Here is an 18,503-nt window from a genome sequence, read left to right on the forward strand (position 1 = left end):
TTAGAGATCTCCTTCACTGCTACTCCTTCTGGAGACTTTTCTGACTTGCAGCCCATGGGAGTTTCCTCTCCTTGAACCCCTCCCTCTCAATTCCTATTATACCACTTACTTTACCTTTTATCTTTACTTTACTACTGCTTTTTTCTTTTTTTTTTTTTTTTTTAAAGTTCTCAGCTTTAATTTCTTTTTTTTTTTTTAAATAATTTTTTTTTTAAAATTTCTATTTATTTATGATAGTCACACAGAGAGAGAGAGAGGCAGAGACACAGACGGAGGGAGAAGCAGGCTCCATGCACCGGGAGCCCGACGTGGGATTCGATCCCGGGTCTCCAGGATCGCGCCCTGGGCCAAAGGCAGGCGCCAAACCGCTGCGCCACCCAGGGATCCCTGCTTTTTTCTTTTAACAGCACATATAGATTGTGGTGTACCTGCAAGGTGATTACCAATATTAAGTGCTGCAGAAATTATACTCGAGCCTCCACTCCCGAAAGTCTCCATCAGGGATCGAGTTGGGGATGGGGGTGGGGGTGGGGGCAGTCTACTTCACAGTGAGCTCCCAGGGGCGTGAGGACATGTCTATGTTATCTCTGCACCTCTAGCATGATCTTGACCCAACATCTGGGGAAACAAGATGCCCCAGAGGTGCAACTCTTCCATCTAACAGCATCATCACAGGGACTTTTGGGATTTTCCCACTAGCTGTTGGAGTAACTCTGGTAAAACAATTGTTTTGCAAAGTGGTTAAAGTCAGCTTCTTGCTAAATGTCAATTTAAACTGCTGCTATTTGGCTAAAACCTGCAAAATATTTGAATGTCCAACTATAGAAGAGGAGCCGAATCGTCTTATGACACATTTATGTTATGGAACAGTATTTTTTTTCTAAACAATGTGTTTCATATTCACCTGGAGAAAATTTAGGAATGATACAATGTTAAATAACAACAAAGAAGCAAGTTGAAAAAGAACAGATAGGCTATAAGCTCATTTTGGAACCAAAAGGAAAAGCCCCACCTTATGTGCATGTGTGAGCACACCACAGTGAACACAGAGACAGAAGGAAGAAGAGTGTATGTGTATTTGTTTACAACAAACTGTTTACAACAGTTATTTTAAGGAATTTACAGGGTGAATGCTGTCTTTCTACCCCTTAGGTCTCCTGAAAGCCAAGCCAAAGCGTGGCTTGAGAACAGCCACGTGGAAAGCCACTGAATGGAAGAGTGAGCCCGTGGGGATCCTTCCTAAATCCCTCAACATCTCCCAGTCACTTCACATTCATGGCCCTACCCATTTCACTTTTATCTAATCTCACACATTTAGGATCAAGAGCTGAGCCTCCACTTTTACCACACAGGCTCATATATGGGTATGTGTGAAGAAATGCTTTTCCTTCCGGTCAGGTGTCCCTAATCCTCTCAAGGAAGGGATATAGCATCTAAAAATGGAAGTATAATTTACATAATAAAGTTTATCCTTTTTAATGTATTACTCTGAGTTTTGACTGTATGGAGTCCAAGCATATACAGCCCTGTAACTACCGCCACCATCAAAGTACAGGACGTTTCTGATGGGGAACATAGGGCTAGCTGAGGACAAGGCATGAGCCTAAGACAGCATATTGACAAGTCTTTGAAACAGGCAAAGGGACATTCCTCTATGGAGGACTTCACTGCCTCGATGTTCATACTTTGCTGAGGGCAAAAGGCAATCTTAGCCTGACCCCCAGAAGCCTGTAAGTCTACTTTAACATATAAAAATTCCTTTAGAAATTTCCTTTATCTCTACCCCCCAAGATACATGTTGGCAATCATCCCCCAAGCACATGACCCACCGATATCCATCTGAAGGGTCTCATGACTCAGGGTTTATTAGATGGTAATAACCTTTCCCCAACAACAGCTAGCCCCTCAAGGTCCTGGAAACCTTGCTTCCAAAATTCCTCAGAGAGTACGCTATCGCCAAACCCCTCCAACTCCCAGGTATATAATCAGCCACCCCTCATAAGCCTGGGGCAGCAGCTCTTCCTGCCCACGGGTCCCGTCCCAGGGCTTTAATAAAACCACCATTTTGCACCAAAGACATCTCAAGAATTCTTTCCTGGTCGTCAGCTTTGAGCCTCGCCTATATTCCAAAACTTCATCAGTTTCCATCTCCCCAGAAGGTTCTCATGCACTATGCCATCAGTCCTTCCCCCAGCTGCCTCCTGTTTCTATGCCTCTAGCTTTGTTCTTCCTACAGTGTCGTGTAAAAGGACCCGTAAGCTTATTGTCTTTGAGCCTGGCCTCTTCTGCAGCGCAGAGTGAATGTGAAGTTCTAGTCGTGGGACCAGCAGCTTCCTCCTCCTTTCTGGCCTAGCAGTATACCATTGTACTACCCACTCTGCTAATCCAATCATCTGGTGAAGGGCAAGTAGGCTTTTCCAGGTTTTAGAATAATGAATACAGCTGCTCTGTACAAACCTTCTCCTATAGGTAAGAAGGGCTATTTTTCCTTTCCCAGAAGCCTAAAGGAAGTGGAAAGGGTGCAGAGAGGGGGTGGGTAAGAATGAAGCGTGTTGCCCAAGAGGCGCTAACACTGGGCCCTTGCAGAAAGGGAGAGGGCTGCCTAGGCCGGGGCTCTGCTCCTCTGACCCCTGCGCAACCTCCCCTAAAGCGTCCTTCCCCGTACTGCTCAGCTCCGAAGGATTAACAGGCAGGAGGCAAATTCCTAGAACATGGCGCATGCTCACACAAGCACGCGCACACACAAACATATACGCACACAAGCCCACGCACACAGGCACAGCACACTCAGGTCCGAGACGCGCAGGCCAGCAAGGTCTGCACTGAGGCGGCCTGGCTGGCTTACCTGTCTGGGGTCCATGGCTTCCTGGATGCATGTCCCGGGGCAGAGCTGGAGACCTCCCTCCCCCCCACCCCACCCAGGTGGCCCTCCCCAGGTGGGCTGGCCACCCGCCTGCTGAGCAGACACCAAGTGCCCCACTGGGGGTCAGCAGCGTAGTAAACAGCCTGGGCAGGCGGCCTGGTGGGGAGGCGAAATGGCCCAGGTTCAATTTCACTTTCGTTTCTTCTGAAGGACTTCCCCTTTGGAAAGTTTAGCAGGGAGGAGGGGCTTGAACCGAGCCAGCCAGAGCCATCTGCTTTCACACCTATTCCAATCTAATCCTTTTCTTGCAGGACATTGGGACAAGATAGCCTTTCTATAGGAAAGCAGCTAAATGCATGCATTGCCCCACGCAGGAGTACAAGGCACAGAGCAGAAGGAAACAAAGCCTTGCTGTGCCTCGGCTCTGCAGAAACAGCCTGAGGCTCTGGCCTCTGCCTGTGAGTCCAGCACTAGTGTGGTGATGACGGGGTGGGGGCAGCTCTCTTCAGATGACTAGTTCCCACTCTGGACCATTTGTTCACATTCCCAGCATGTTATAAACGAACTTAAACCAACAACAGCATGGGCACATTTTAGGGTCTACATCATGAAACAGGCCCAGCACATGTTCCTTTCTCCTCAGGCAAGGGTTAAGTACTCTCCAGGCACTACCTCCTTCCTGGTCACAGCTCTGCCAGAGAGGCATGATTCCCAAATTACAGATGTAGAAACTGAGGCTTAAGATGTGCTGCTGATAAATCCAGGCCTTATTCTGCATCACTCTGGCCATGACTTCCCAAAGTGATTTCATGATAGGCTTATATATTTGCTCTATTTTGTCCAAGCCATCAATTCTGGTGATAGATAGTCCCCATCCCTCCCCAGTGAGGAACTGATTCTCTGTGTTTGACTTCCACTTCGTCCCCACTGTCTGTGAGATTCACAAGGCAGCCCTTCCCAGCATCAGGTCCAGCTGGTCCACTCTGAGCATCCACCTTCCAAGTATTCATCATCCCAATTTCACATTTCCTGTGTGCTGTGCTTTCTCCATTCTGTGCCTTTGCACCTTTATTCCTTGGCCTAGAATGTACGTCTTAAACTCCTGATGAAGCAGTCTTTCAAGATCTGCTTGATGAAGCTATTACCTCCTAGGAAAGCCTCACCTACTCTGGGTTGAGGAGTGGGTGCAGTCTGTAGTTCCTTGTTTTGTGCTTCCCCATGACTCAGCACTTACCCTACTAGAGCACTTCTGCCATCCTCTGAAAATGCCTCATTTAACAGAACTTGCCAAAGCACCTAGTGTGTGCCATGTGAAGCGTTTGGCACTGAGGATATGCCTTCTCTGCTAACAGCCTGGTGGTGAAGAATGGCCCTCAGCAAGGATCACAATGCTATGGTTATGTATCTGCCTTGAGCGACTTCTTCTCCAAGCAGGGAATGGGTGTTCTACATCCTCACACCCCCCCACACACAGTGACCTTTAGAGGGCTGGTTAGGTGACTAACAGACTACTGGGTAGAAAGAAAGGAATTTCCTAAGAAGAAACTGTAAAGACGGGCAAACCGACAAAGCGGTACAATCTCACTGTGTCGGGGAAATACAAGAAAGGCCACAGAGAGTGACTGCCTGTCCCCTAGAGAGGCACCTCCACTGTCGGATTGGACCAGGCCAGGCAGGGGCCAGGGTGCAGAGCAGCCCCTTATCACTATGGGAAACCAGTTTCCCACAATGTAGGAAGGTGTGAAGATTCACTCCCTACAGTTCAGCAGTTCCACTTCCAGACCTGGATACGTGTACACAGAGTTCAGAGTTACCTTACTTGTAACAGCTCCCAGCCTGGAAACATCCCAAATGTCCATGAAAAGTTAAATGGCTGAATGGTGGCACATGCTGATGACAGAGTATTATACAGCAGCAAATGTGAAAGAACTGTAACCCCAAGCAGTAAAGTGGGTAATTATGAAAACGTGACAGTGAGCGAAAGAAATCATGTACACACTGGTTCTACCCACATGAAGTCCCAAATGGGGCAAACCTATAGTAGGCACCGCACAAAAGCCAGGATGGGATTACCTCCAAGGAGGAAGGAATATCCTGGGTGCTGGTGATACTCTAGTTCTTGACATGGGTGGTGGCTACGAATACTGGCTGCTTTCCCATAGTTCATTGAGTTACACACTTGGGCTTTATGCACATTTATGCATGTATGTGATACATTTCACAACTGGAAAAGGTTAAAAACAACAATAGAGTCTCCCTAGTGTGTTTCCAGCCTGTCTCCCTATGTTCTATTTTCCACATAAGTAAAATGTGGTAGGTCTTACCTCTGTTTTCCTGCCTTGGGCTAAGCAATCCCACAGCCTTTGATCCGTCCACAATAATGGTCTAGAAAAGCCTCCATCGCAACTACTGTGCAATCCCCACTGCCATCTCCATCCCTTTTACCTGCCACAGGCTGCGGTGCAGAAGGGAAGATGTGCTCCCCGCTCCCCGCTCCCGGAGAGGCTGAGCATGCACTGTCCTTCACCCCCAGCAGCTCCAGCACCTGCAGACAGTTTACCTCATGAGTATCCATCACCCCTCAGTGACTGCTTTGGCTCCCACACAGTTGTGAGGCGGTGATGTCAATCTTTGTGCTACCCTATTGTACGGACTAGACAAGTTGGATGAAGCACTTTTAAAAAATTAACCAAAATACAAACAAGCCAAAAACCTGCCCTCAATCCTGTAACGGTAATTCATAGGCGCCTACCTTTCCCATGCCTCCTCTGGGAAAAGAGCACCATGAACACCCAGGTGCTCCCTCTGGGGCCCATGAATGTCTGCTTGGGAAGTACCCCAAATGCAAGTCTTCCTCTGCACATACCACCTAGGGCTATTTTCTAGCAACCACCTAAATGAGTTACCATAGAAAATAAGGTATGCGTAAAAAAGCCCCTCCCTCAGCATCTGAAAGTCTGGCTTCCCCATCTGGCTGCTGGCTCCCTGTGTGCCTCTGTGGGTTGTACTTCCCCAGCGATGGGGAAGGAGGTGTTATTGGTTGGTCTGCTGGGCTGGCTTTAGTCTCCAATCTCTGCTGTCTTTGTTTTTGAACTATAAATGTTAGTCTGGCTTTGAAATGATTAATTTGGCTTATTATGTATAACCTGACTGTGTGCAGGGAGGCATATTTCCAACAGTCCTTTTACTCCGTCATTTCCTATAGCTAGACTTTATGCATATATAGGTGCATAGATGTAGCATCTAACTGAACCATCTATGTCCCTTTTGTATGGCAGACATCTGCAAACTCCTTCAATATTTGCTCATATAGCCATGCTGCCACACAAATGTACTGCCTGTGAATGTATGCTACTTAGCTTACAAACATGTTATTTTAAAAAAGTAATAAATTACTAAGTTACTTTTAACTACTACCGCATCATTTATTTCCCAACAGGACATGCACATAAATAAACTCCTGTTCTTAAGTCCTAGGAAATCCATAGTAAGTAATTCACAGAGCTACGAATACTAGCTGATTTCCCATAGTTCATTGAGTTACACATTTGGGCTTTATGCACATTTATGCATGGATGTGCTAGTGTTTATTCAAAATAACCCACTTGCTTTGATAACCTGTAAGACTTTCTGCTTGTAGATCGGTGACTTGTCCAACAGCTGAGCAGTGCTCCGCAACTGTATTTATGCTGACATCTGATGTTAATGACTAGACTGGCTTTTGAAGTTGCAATAAGGTTAAGAGATGTCTCAAGTACCCCAGAAGACACGGACGTCTCTAATAGCACTTCCACTAGCAGGAACTGCCTGTACCAAATCAAAGTTGGGTAAATGAAAGAAAAGTGGTATTTATCAACTATCTACAGGCACCAGGCATTGTGATAGCAGGTGTTCTCATACATGAAAGATACAACATTAGTAATAATGTCAAAACCGTATAAGAATAAAGGCTACCAGGCCTGTGCTAAATATTTCACATGGAAGTTTAAACCATTCATGTATATTTAGTCTTCTAAAACTCCACAAGATAACCTTCTTGTGACTTTATGCATCAGTTCCTGACACTCTCAATCTGTCTCTCCCATGCCAGACTGTCCTGGCACATGCCATGTGACTGACTTCCAGTCTGGCTCTGGCTGACACAGAGAGTTTCAGCTACTGGCCCCCATCTGGGCTCTTCTAAGTCAGGGTCCATGGCAGAAGGGGGGGCTCCCATTCACTTCTGACTTCTCTTCTTCCCTAGCAGCCAGCCTATAAGTGGACGGACTCAGTCCCAGCTCCCAGCAAAGGTTATATCCCCATCTCACTGCCTGTATGAGGCAGAGGAGACAGGTGCAGGCTTGTGCTTAGGCAGACCCACGATGCCCCTCAGTTCTGCATTGTTTCGTGGGGAAGAAGCCTAGTTACCAACAGCCAATTGCTGAGCAGTCCTTTGCCGAATGGTCAATTCCCTGAATGACCAATTTACTAAATAAGCAATATGCTGACTTCACTTTTTTCTTTAAGCTCTCTAGTCTTAGCTGAGCAGTTTTTAATTCCATCTTCATAATAGTCTTAGAAGAAATGTACTCTGCCCGCCTCCTGTTGCTGTAGAGCTGAAGACTGAGGAGGAGACTGGGAACCAAAGGGGCCAAGCTTGAGAGGTTCTTGTAGACGCTCAGTGGACTGACTTTCTGGACACTGCACTAGAGCCCTTTGCAGGTGTCTACAGGGTCATTCCCAGAAGACATAAATAAGGCTTTGCCAGCCTGGCCTTCAGCATTGACAAACTCACAAGAGAAGGGATGTGGAGAGAGATTTGAAGAGGCTGACCTTGAGGACAGGAGTGCTACACCCACAAGGCAAGCAATGCAGGCAGCCACCAGCCACCGGAAGGGGATTCTCATCTAGAGCCTCTGTAGGGGGCACAGCCCTATGACACTGTGATTTCAGCACAGTGATTTAATTTGATTTCTGGCCTCCAGAACTGTGAGAACAGTTTTCTGTTGTTTTGAGCCACAAATTTGTGGTAACTTGTACTACAGCTCCAGGAAATTACTACACCATCCTTGATGGTTGAGGCAAGCCAGGGAGCTCCAAGTGCAAAATGAGCACAGACCTCGCTCTCTGCAGCCAGGGACTTGTATGCCTGGGGCTGTCAAAGGAAAAAACTGAAACAGACCAGCTGTCAGAGACGACGTGCATAGCCATGATCTCCACTTTGTAGTTCAACCAAACAGTTTACTTTTCTCATTACTGTGCAGCACAAATAGCATCTTTTGTTTCATTTGAAAAAATACAATAAACCAATAGCCAATATCATATTTAAAATTGGTAAAGGGCTGAGTGGGTAGCTTAGTTGGTTAAGTGTCTGCCTTCAGCTCAGGTTATGATCCTATGAGCCCATGTCAGGCTCCCTGCTCAGTGGAGAGTCTGCTTCTCTCTGTTTCTCTGCTGTTCCCCCGCTTGTGTTCTCTCTCTGCCAAATAAATAAATAAAATCTTAAAGAAAAAATAAAATGGGTTAAGCATTCCCGCTAAAATGAGAAATAAGATAAGGAGGGCCACCATTACTACTATTATCTTATTTCTTCAATTCTGAGATGCACTCCTAACGTTTCTGATATTGTAATGTGAATTACAATGTGCAGTACATTTCATATGGTAGCCCCCAAAAGCTATTATTGAATCAGTAGTATGTTCTATGTTCAACAGTCTTAGAATGAAAAAAATATGTTATTAAAATTACTTTGGAGATTCTAGCGTATTTTGTAATGGAAAACAGAAATATGAGGTAAATTAAAATATAAAGAAAAAACAGATTATGTGCAGATAATATCAAAACTAACTGATCAGCAGAATGAAAAACTCTTAGAAACAACAGCAGTCAAGGAATATGGCTGGATATAAGAAAAATACACAAAACACAACCTGTTCCTTATATGTAGGATAAAAATACTATATTCTTAATAGCAAATAAAACATCAAAAAAAAAAAGGAGAGAGAAACATCTAGGAATACTCTCAAGAAATGTGAACAATCTACATGTGGAAAGGTATAAAACTCTGCTGAAGAATATATATCTTAAGTAGGATATGCCAACCCCAAATAGGACAGTGGAACAGCCTATGAATGCCAAGTAGAGCCAAATTAAATAACAGTTTACTGCAAAATCTAAGGAGCAGTAAGGAGTCACTATTTGACAAAATGAAGACAGTTACACTAATTAATTCATGGCAGTACCGGTATCATATAAGAATGGAGCTAAAGACTGACAGAGCAGAACCATATTCCCTAAATAGACCTCATTGTATGTATGGGCCCAATGCAGGACAGGATGCCAAAAGCACTGCAGGGGAGGAAGGGTATGTCAAAACATGGAGCTCAGCCAATTCAGAGGCTTTTTTGGGGAAACAATCTATTTAGAGCCTTGCCTTACATTAATCAGCCAGAATAAATTACAAATGGATTAAAGGATTATCTGTATTTTAAATAAAAACACTAAAAAACAAAGTATGTAGGGTTTATTTCATAGCAATGGAAGATATCAGAAAAGAGAAGGACATCTCTTCACTGCAGATAAGTTTTGTACTTCAAAAGATATGACACTGTTCGAAAATAAGTTTAAAAATGTATTAATAAGAGTGCCTGGTGTCTCAGTGGTTGAGCGTCTGCCTTTGGCTCAGGTTGTGATCCTGGGGTCCTGGGATCGAGTCCCTCATCGGGGTCCCCCAGGGAGCCTACTTCTCCCTCTGCCTATGTCTCTGCCTCTCCCTCTGTGTCTCTCATGAATAAATTAATAAAATCTTTATATACATATATATATATTTATATATACACTAACTAAAAATGAGAAAAGGGAACCACTATTACAATACACATGCAAGGTAGAGCTTGTGTGTGTGTGTGTGTGTGTCCGGTACTGAAACAAGATAGCACATACAGACACAGTGCTTAGAGGGTCCAACACTGTAGTTTATCCTTTAATCCCCAAAATCATCTATGAGAGAGGTACACTACTGTTGACCCCATGTAACAGAAGAGGAAACAGAGACAGACCAAAGGCCACAGAGGTTGTTCAAGGCAATACAGCCAGCAGCTGGCAGAGCCAGGACTCAGAGTCAGGCATTTTGGCTCCAAAGCAGGTGGTCTTGGCCACTACACTAAGCTGTCCCCACTAAAACTACAGTCAATAAAAAAGGTAATCACACAAATATACCAAAGTACAAATGCCTATCAAACACCTGGGAAAATATTCAATTATACTAATAACTAACAACATGAAAATGTAGTATGATTTACTTACATCATCATTCATAAAATTGGTAATAAAAAAATGAGATTACTCAGTGCTAGTTGGGGACTCCACGCTTACTTACCTTCACAATCTAATGTTGGACTCTAGGAATCTACTCTGGCTCTATCTAAAATATTCTCAGCTATGATTGAGTCATTGCCATCTCCCTTCTTTAAACCTTTTATGGCTACCCACTGGTTTTTGGATCAAGACCCAAGGTCATAACCAGGTCTGCAGAATGCCCCCACTTCCTGGCCAAACCTCCCCTAATCAGGCTTCACAAAAGATACCTTCCATTCTGTTTGTCCAACAGCCACAGAGTACTTTTGCAGCCTTGAAAAAGCCAAGTCACAGTTTTCTCCTCTAGTCCTGTCCCTATGCCAGAGGGCAGAAGCCATATAAAATCTATAGTACCCATAACCATAGGAAAGCTTTCTTCACAGTCTTTATCACAAATCACATATTTGCATGATCACTTAATTACTCATCATGTCTGCCTCTCCTGAGCAAATGTCTCATACTTCCATGACCCAGCTCAGTCCTCTGGCAATAGATGGTGCTCAACAAATATTTGTGGAATAGAGGGAGAAAAGGAAACAGTGAGGAGAGGAGGAGCAATAGACACTTGACTATACTGGCGGTAAGACCAATGATGGGTTCCACTGTTTAATGAAGAAATTGGACACTGTATGTCCAATGTCTTCAATGTCCATAACCTCAGTTCATAGTCAAAACCATTATATTTTTTAAACCATTATTATTAATAATGTAATCATAGGGGCTCCTGGGTGGCTCTGTCAGTTGTACGTCCAACTCTTGATCTCAGCTCAGGTCTTGATCTCAGGGTTATGAGTTCAAGCCCCATAGTGGGCTCCATGCTGGGTGTGGAGCCTACTTTAAAAAAAAGTAATCCTATTACTAGTTATTATTAGTAAAAATAATAAAATCATAAAAATCTACCTTGAAAAGAGAATTTGAAATCTAGTATGAAGACTTAAGTTTGCTATAGCATTGTTTACAATAGGAAACCACTGAGAACAGCTTTAATGTCTCTAACTGCAGACATGATCGTGTAGACGCTGGAACAGTATAAATTACACAACACACAAAAGTGGTATAGACAGTTAATGCCACGGAGAATGTGTAAATCATAGTAAAGGAACATAACATAAACTTGTAACTAGAGAACAATTTTAGCTTTGGGAAACAACAGGCCTAAGCAGCAGGTACTGCTGACCGCCTGTCCTCCGAGACAGCCCTGACTCGGTGCACCTTTCTCTGAGGCCAGGGTCCCTCCCCAGACCCAGAGGGAGGACTGTAATTAGTCTAATAATCTCCTCTTGGCGATTCCATTTTCTTGCCAAGAATGCATGTGACAGTTCTGGTTAATGAAACACACCCAGCTGACTGGATTCCTTGCCGTGAAGAGGTGGTGCCCTGAGAGAGCACAGCGGACGCAAGGACACAGGACACAGCTGAGCGGCTGAGGTGCCCCACGCCGGATGCGACAAATGTGTGGGTCAAGTAATACAGCACAGTACAAGAGACACCAATGTGTATGGACGTCGAGAGGGAAGATCACCAAGTGATCTTACTCAATTTTATAGTTTCCTACAATTTTCAAGTTTTTTGTTCTAAAGCATCTATCACCCCCAAAATGGGGGTGGGGAATCAGTAAGAATAAAGAGATAAATACAAATGGCATGAAACTTGCCCTTAAAAAGAAGCACAGTCTCGTAATGGAAGCAGCCATGTAAATAAAGGATTAAAATACTTGGTGCTAACACTGTAAGGCAGCACTTCATAGTTCTCAGTAGAGCTAAAATAAGAAAACCCACAAAAGCTAAATTGGGTGAGGACACAGGGCAGCGAGGCTCTCGGACACTGTTGGTTGTGACACGAATGGCCACCACTTTGGAAGTGGTTTGGCAGCTCCTCCTAAGGCACGGCATGCAACTGCCCTCACACTCAGCTACTGTACTCCTGCATACTTAGCAAGGAAAATACAAAGAAACAGCCACAGAGAGGCTTCTGTAAGAATGTTCCCAGAGCCAGGGGTAAAAGAGGAAAGTGGGAGCTGTGTGGTCTAATGGGTACAGAGTTTCGAATTTGCAAGAGAAAAAGTTCCCGATGTTTCATGATGCAAATGTAGATATACTGTTGCACCATGGAAAAGTTCCAAACAGTAAGCTTGGAAACAGTAAGACATAAATTTCAGGTTACATGTTCTGTACCTCAATTAAAGAAAGAAAGAAAGAAAGAAAGAAAGAAAGAAAGAAAGAAAGAAAGAAAGAAAGAAAGAAAGAGAAAGAAAGAAAAAAAAGAAAAGAAAGGAAAGAAAGGAAAGAAAGGAAGAAAGAAAGAAAGAAAGAAAGAAAGAAAGAAAAAAAGAAAGAAAGAAAGGAAGAAAGAAAGAAAGGAAGGAAGGAAGGAAGGAAGGAAGAAAGAAAGAAAGAAAGAAAGAAAGAAAGAAAGAAAGAAAGAAAGAAAAATATTCATAGAGCTTTATTCTTAAAAGTCTTCAACTGGACACAAACCAAATGTCCGTCATGTGATGAGCACACACGCTGGTGCATGTTTACACAGAGGGCAAGGTTTGAGCCCTGCTGAAGGAAGCCACACACAGAAGTGTGTTGCAGGATTCCACCACGAGAGGCTTCAGAGCAGCACAACTCATCTGTGCTGATGACAGACCTTTGGGGACACTGATGACTATAGAGGGGCATAAGGGAACCTTCTGGGGGTGATGGAAGTGCTTTATTTTCCTGATCTGGATTGTGATTAAATGGCTAGATGTATTTGTCAATATTCATTGAAACATCTGTCTATTGAATAGAATTATATCATAATAAAAGAGTCTTAGGGAAATAGTGGGATGAGGGAACTGGAAGGGGGTAAACTCATTATTGCGGCTCCACAGGGAAAAGCTGCCAGTGGAACTAGAGCAGCAGCCACAGGTAAACACCACCCACATGGCAGTTCATGGGTGTGCTAACAACATCAATTATGAGAATCATACATACATTTCAACCTCAGCTTCAAGAAACAAGCTTTGATATTCTGACAAATCATTTTAAAATGATATATACACTAATGTAATGTAAAATAAAACATAGACCTTCATCTAATTCAAACTGATTTTATTTAAGACATTACACATATTTGCATCAAATATTTCGTTAAAATGGGAAATAAAACTGAATATTAGCTTTTTAAGGTAATAAAAAAAGCAAAACATAAAATACTAGAATACAGAATGAAGAAAAACATTTTAAAGCTTACAAGCAAAAGAAGAAATAAAAAAGTACAAAGTTTGTCTACAGAATAATGAAAAATAGGTTTTGCATGTTTAATGAAAAAGCCAAAAGTAGATGGCAAACAAATTAGAAAAATATTCACAGTAAATGAAGTTTTTTGTTTGTTTTTCTCATGAGCACATACTCAGGTTTTTTAGGGAATCTGTATAATTTATTTAAAAAATGCAATTAATAGACAAATATTAACTGAGAACTTAAAAATAGAAATAAAAATGGTAAGCATATGCAAAAAGAATTCAAACTCATCATAACAAAAGATGCAAATTAAAGCTAGACACTATTTTTCAATGTGGTGAAGATTTTCCTTCTTTAGTTAAAATACCCAATCCTGGAGGGTGGGCAGCCTGGGGCACCTGCACTCACTTTTCTAGAAGGGCGTCAGGATGACACCTGCAGGGGTGGGGTGCTGCACGTGGAGGTTAAGTGGGGGCTTAAAAAAGAGCCCTCCCCCCTCAAGTCTCTCCTGCTACCAGAACTACTTGTTTGTGTTACAAGAAGAAACTCGAGGGAGTGGGCATAGCTTGGGTAGGGTTTCTGCCAGGGAAGGTGCAGTAACCAGGAAAAACGGATGTGCTCTGCGGGGCGCTGGGTACAGATGTGGGCGGAGGGGCAACCCCTGAACAACCCCTGTCTTGAAGGTCCCCTGAGCCACTGTGCTGCAGCCCCCATGGCAGGGCAGCTTTGCATCTTAGGGAGCAGTGGTGCAGGTGGCAGAAGGGGAAAGGCGGAGGGGCACACAGAGCCTGGCTGCATTGGGTGACAACCAAACCCACCAGACACAGTACAGACGGAGGTCTCTGTACCCATACACGTATACACATATGGATTTGTACATATAATTTCATTTCTTTAATGGCTGCAATTAAAACTGTAAGGTCAGGAAGGAGACACACAGCAGAGGTGGTAGCTCTACCTCTAGAGGGTGAGATGGGCTGCATGGAGGGGTCTCACTGCTTTCAGAATTTCCTAACTGGGTTTTTTTTTTTTTTTTTAAGATTTTAAGTACTCTACATCCAACCTGGGACTTGCACTCACCCTCAAGATCAGGAGTCACCTGCTCCTCCGACTGAGCCAGCCAGGCATCCCTCTAATTGGTATTTTTTAGCCTTTCTTGAGTGTTTTGGTATTTTAAAAAAGTTTTAAAGTTCACAACCCTTGTTCCCAAAACTCCAGTTGAAGAATGAGTTATTTATAAAAGGCTTAGAACAGTGCCTGGCACATTGTAAGTGCTCAAATTAATGTTTTAAAAATAAATTGGGAAAATCCTCCGTATACAACCCATCATAGCTTAAAGAGGTTTGGGTGGGGAGGGAAACATTTCATGGGGTTGAGCTTCAAGGTGGCTTCTCCTTGGGGCCTGACCCTTGGCCTCTGCAGGCACTTGGGGACAGGTTCTGCCTTTCCACGGTGGACCCGCAGGATTGGAGTTTACAGACATTTATATGAGAACTGTATCTATCATGCAGACTGGAGTCCTCATCAACACGATGTCAGCATTTTCTCCCTGTGGGCAGATTTTCATTTGTTCATTTAATAAACATTTATTAAGCACATAGTACGTGTCAGGCACTGTCCTAGGTCCTAAAGATATAGCAGTAAATGAAACAAAAATTCTTATCCTCATTATTTTCATAAGTTGATGTTTTAATGAGGAGAGATAGGCAATAAACAAATAAATACACACCAATTGGTTACAACTGTTAAAAAGAGAAATGATGCCAACTAAGGATGGGAGTAATCAAATCGACAACAGGGCTGTGTTCAGGTGTTTACCCATGAACAGGGAAGAAGCCTAACTCATTGATGGAGGTCAAGCAAGGCTTCCGGGAGAAGCATGCCCTGAGTTCAGAAGGCAGTCATCGGACGAAGCAGTGGGGCAGGGCGGATGCAGTCACCGCATAAGTGTGTGATGGCTAGAAGGCTCAGGATCAGTTCCACAACACAGCAACAACTCAACGGACAAAACCAGGGGGGTTTAGTTCTAGTCGGAGGGCTCTGGAAGGGCTTCCAAGTGGCTATGAGTGTGGCTGTGCACAGGCATGCATACAGTAGTCATCCCATGTGGTTATGGAGGAGCAGATTGCTGCTTCATCCCAGGAGTGGACCTGTGACACAGATCTCTCCAACCATGGCATTCCTGTTGCCCTGGCCATTGTGATTAGTTACAAGGCAGAAGAGAACTAACTGTAAAGTCACTGGCTTGGGGCTGCCGGTGCTCAGCTTTTTTTAGTGTGTGTAAAGAAAGCAGCAGGATAAAATGAGGATGATAATAATAAGCAAAAAGGAGCAGAGAAAGGCAGGACCAGGAGAGTCTTCATGACATTATCTCAGCCTCATGATCCAGCCATGCCTGAAGCACATCTTTGGACTTCCTGGTTACATTATCAAAGTGAGGGAAGGGGAACTCTTTTTTTGCTTAAGTTAGTTTATGTTGGGTTTCTACCATTTGCAACTTGATTAACATACCTTTTTTGGGGGGAAAGAGATTCACTGTGCGTGTGGTTGTGATAGTGTACAGGGGAATGGGAGCCTAGATTATGTTAGAGTTTTTCCCACTAAGTTTGATAAAGACAGTGAAATAGGGGGCTTTCAGGCATCTGGGAGGGTACAGAGCAGCAATAACAGGTCCTGGGATATGTGTGTGTAAGTCAGTCTATATGGATGAGTAACATAAACCTGAGTTTGTATAACCCACTCTATAGCCTTAAGTCATCTTCAAACAGAGAACTAACACAGAACAGCTGATCAAAGACACCAAGAATATCATCTGTTTAACACCAGTTTACTATCCCCACATTAATGCACCTTGGTCACAGGTGTCTCCTAAATATTTAATGTTGCCATGTTGCCACCACCTTAATATTTTGAACTATTCAGCCTGTACCAAAAAATCATCCAGTGTTCTCCAGAAAACTCACCAGGCAGCTGGACCCATTATGGTCCAATTATAACAGATGTTAATGCAAAATAAACTGCTGTGTCTCAAGAGATCACTACAGATGCCGAAAGCTCAGATCCTCTTGTTCATATTTTTGAAAACTCTAATCAGTTGATCATAGATAATAAGACCAATCTTGGTCTGAAATACAGCTTCAAATCTTTAAACCCACGTTTAAGAAAGATGGTAATATTATACTGTTACGGTATAAGAATGGCTAGCTTAAGGAAGCAATGGGTCTCATTCTGGCAGAAATAACAATACCTCAAGTTTTTTCTTCTTTCCACAGGTATTTGCCAAATACCTACTGTGTGCCCACGATCCCAGCACTGTGTGCCCATGAGCCTTTCCTTTTTCTCTGGGTGAAAAGGCCAAATCTTGGTTCACATCTGGACAATGCTGGGTAAAATGTAAAATAAAAGATAATTTATCACTGAACAATTTGAAATATTATTCTTGCAGCAAATATTGGCTCTCTAAACTCTGCTTATGCTTCCCTTGCCCCACTACAGCAGATTCACACTGCTAGGATTCTAGTCTCTGATAAATAACAAGACCCAAATTCCACACAGCCTGAGAAGCCTGGGTTCAAGTTCCAGTTCTGCTATCAACTAGTGTCAGGATTTGGACCAAGACTCATCTTCTGCATCTGGAAAATGGGGATATGCTTAGTTATTGTACTGTGTTGCTGGAAGTATTACATTAGCGGATATAAAGTGTTTGATACAGTGTCATGCACATAACAAGTGCTCAACAAAAAGAAGCTATAATTCAGAACATGAGGCCTTAGCCTCTTTCCAGTTCTAAAATTTTACAAGATCTCTAGTAGAGAGATTATGGGTTTTGAGATTCCTCCTTCTTCGACCCCCCCACCCGCGTCTGCTTCATCACATCCGGCAGAATAGCAAATACCCAAAACAGCAAAAAGTTCCCTCTCTTCTCCATCAGCTGTGCCAATGGGAAGCCTTCAGCAAGGGAGCAAATTCAAGTGCCTCGGTGCTGTGCCCTTCCTAATAATAGCTTGACACTTCAAATTCTGACAATAGCCCTGCAAAGTAGATATAATGACCCTCGCTTCCCAGGTGAGAAGAAGTTAACTCACTGAACGTCACACAGACGGCAAACGGCAGACCTGACTGCACCCTTCATGCCCATTTCCACCTAGTCCTCCGCTTCCCATATAGCAAGCACGCCACTGCTCATTAAGTCAGGGAAAAGACCTTTCCGGGGCTCTGAAACGATGGGCACGAGCCTCCTTAGGTAAAGAGAGGAGCTCGGCCATCCGATGCTCCTGCGCGCTGCGCTGCCCGTGACCTCCCGGCCTCCCCCTCCGGCAGCAGCCACCGCACAGGCCTGTGTGCCAAGTCCGCCACTCCGGCAGCGCGGCCTCCGCCGCCCCGGCCGAGCGCTTGTGGGGGCCCCCCGCCCTGCCCCGGACAGGCAGGTCTCCCAAACTCTGATATCACACACCTGCGGCAGGCTTACCCTCTAGCCGGGCCCAAGAATCACGCCGAGCCGGCGGAGGGCCGGCGGTGACGCAACCAGGCCTCCTGCAGCACCGCCAGGCCGAGGCACCCGGCACCGCGCTGGCCGCAACCCGCTGCGGGCTGTCGGCGGCGGACGCCCACGCCTGCCCCGCGGGAGGCCGCTCCGGGCTGCGGTACGGGCGCCAGCGGTCCCGGCGGGGAGGCGCAGGACGGCGCGGCCCCGGACGAGCCCCAGGAGCCCCGCGCCAGCCGCGGTCCGCGCCTAAGGCAGCAGCGCCGGTGGTACCCAGCCGCTGGGCTGCGACCGCACGCGAGCCAGAGCATCCGCGCGCCCCGCACACACACGCGCGCGCGCGCGCACGAGCACGCGCCCGGACGCACGCGCACGCACACCCCCGGTGCGCGTCCCCGGCCCTCCCGCCCCCCAGCCGCAACACACCCTCCTGCCGCAGCTCGGGTCGGGAAGGTGGTGCGGGGAAGGAAACAGCCTCCTTACCGGGTGCAGTGATCCTCCGGGCCGCGGCGCGACCCCAGAGGCTGCCACGGCCGCGGACCCTCCCCGCCCGCCCCCACCACGTAGCCGCCGCCGCCGCTGCCGCCGGGAATCAATGGCCGGGTCGCCG

General features: G+C 45.1%; 1 protein-coding gene across 6 annotated transcripts in view; it reads right to left on the reverse strand.

Moving 5' to 3' along the window:
- Positions 1-18,495, reverse strand: part of ADAR (adenosine deaminase RNA specific) — a 38,598-nt gene extending 20,103 nt beyond the window's left edge. The window contains exons 1-2 of one of the 6 annotated variants that reach the window (XM_041744878.1): positions 18,377-18,457; positions 16,702-16,792 (exon numbers count right to left, since the gene is read on the reverse strand). In XM_041744878.1, the coding sequence (XP_041600812.1) occupies positions 16,702-16,734 (33 nt within the window). In that variant the 5' untranslated portion in view covers positions 16,735-16,792; positions 18,377-18,457. Of the gene's footprint in view, positions 1-2,845; positions 3,148-16,701; positions 16,793-18,376 lie in introns of those variants that run through there. The other 5 variants (XM_041744917.1, XM_041744922.1, XM_041744887.1 and 2 more) reach the window with 5 other exon arrangements.
- Positions 18,496-18,503: the final 8 nt, after the last annotated feature.

Source organism: Vulpes lagopus, chromosome 1 (genome assembly GCF_018345385.1).
Source record: "Vulpes lagopus strain Blue_001 chromosome 1, ASM1834538v1, whole genome shotgun sequence".
NCBI classification, from domain to species: Eukaryota; Metazoa; Chordata; class Mammalia; order Carnivora; family Canidae; genus Vulpes; species Vulpes lagopus.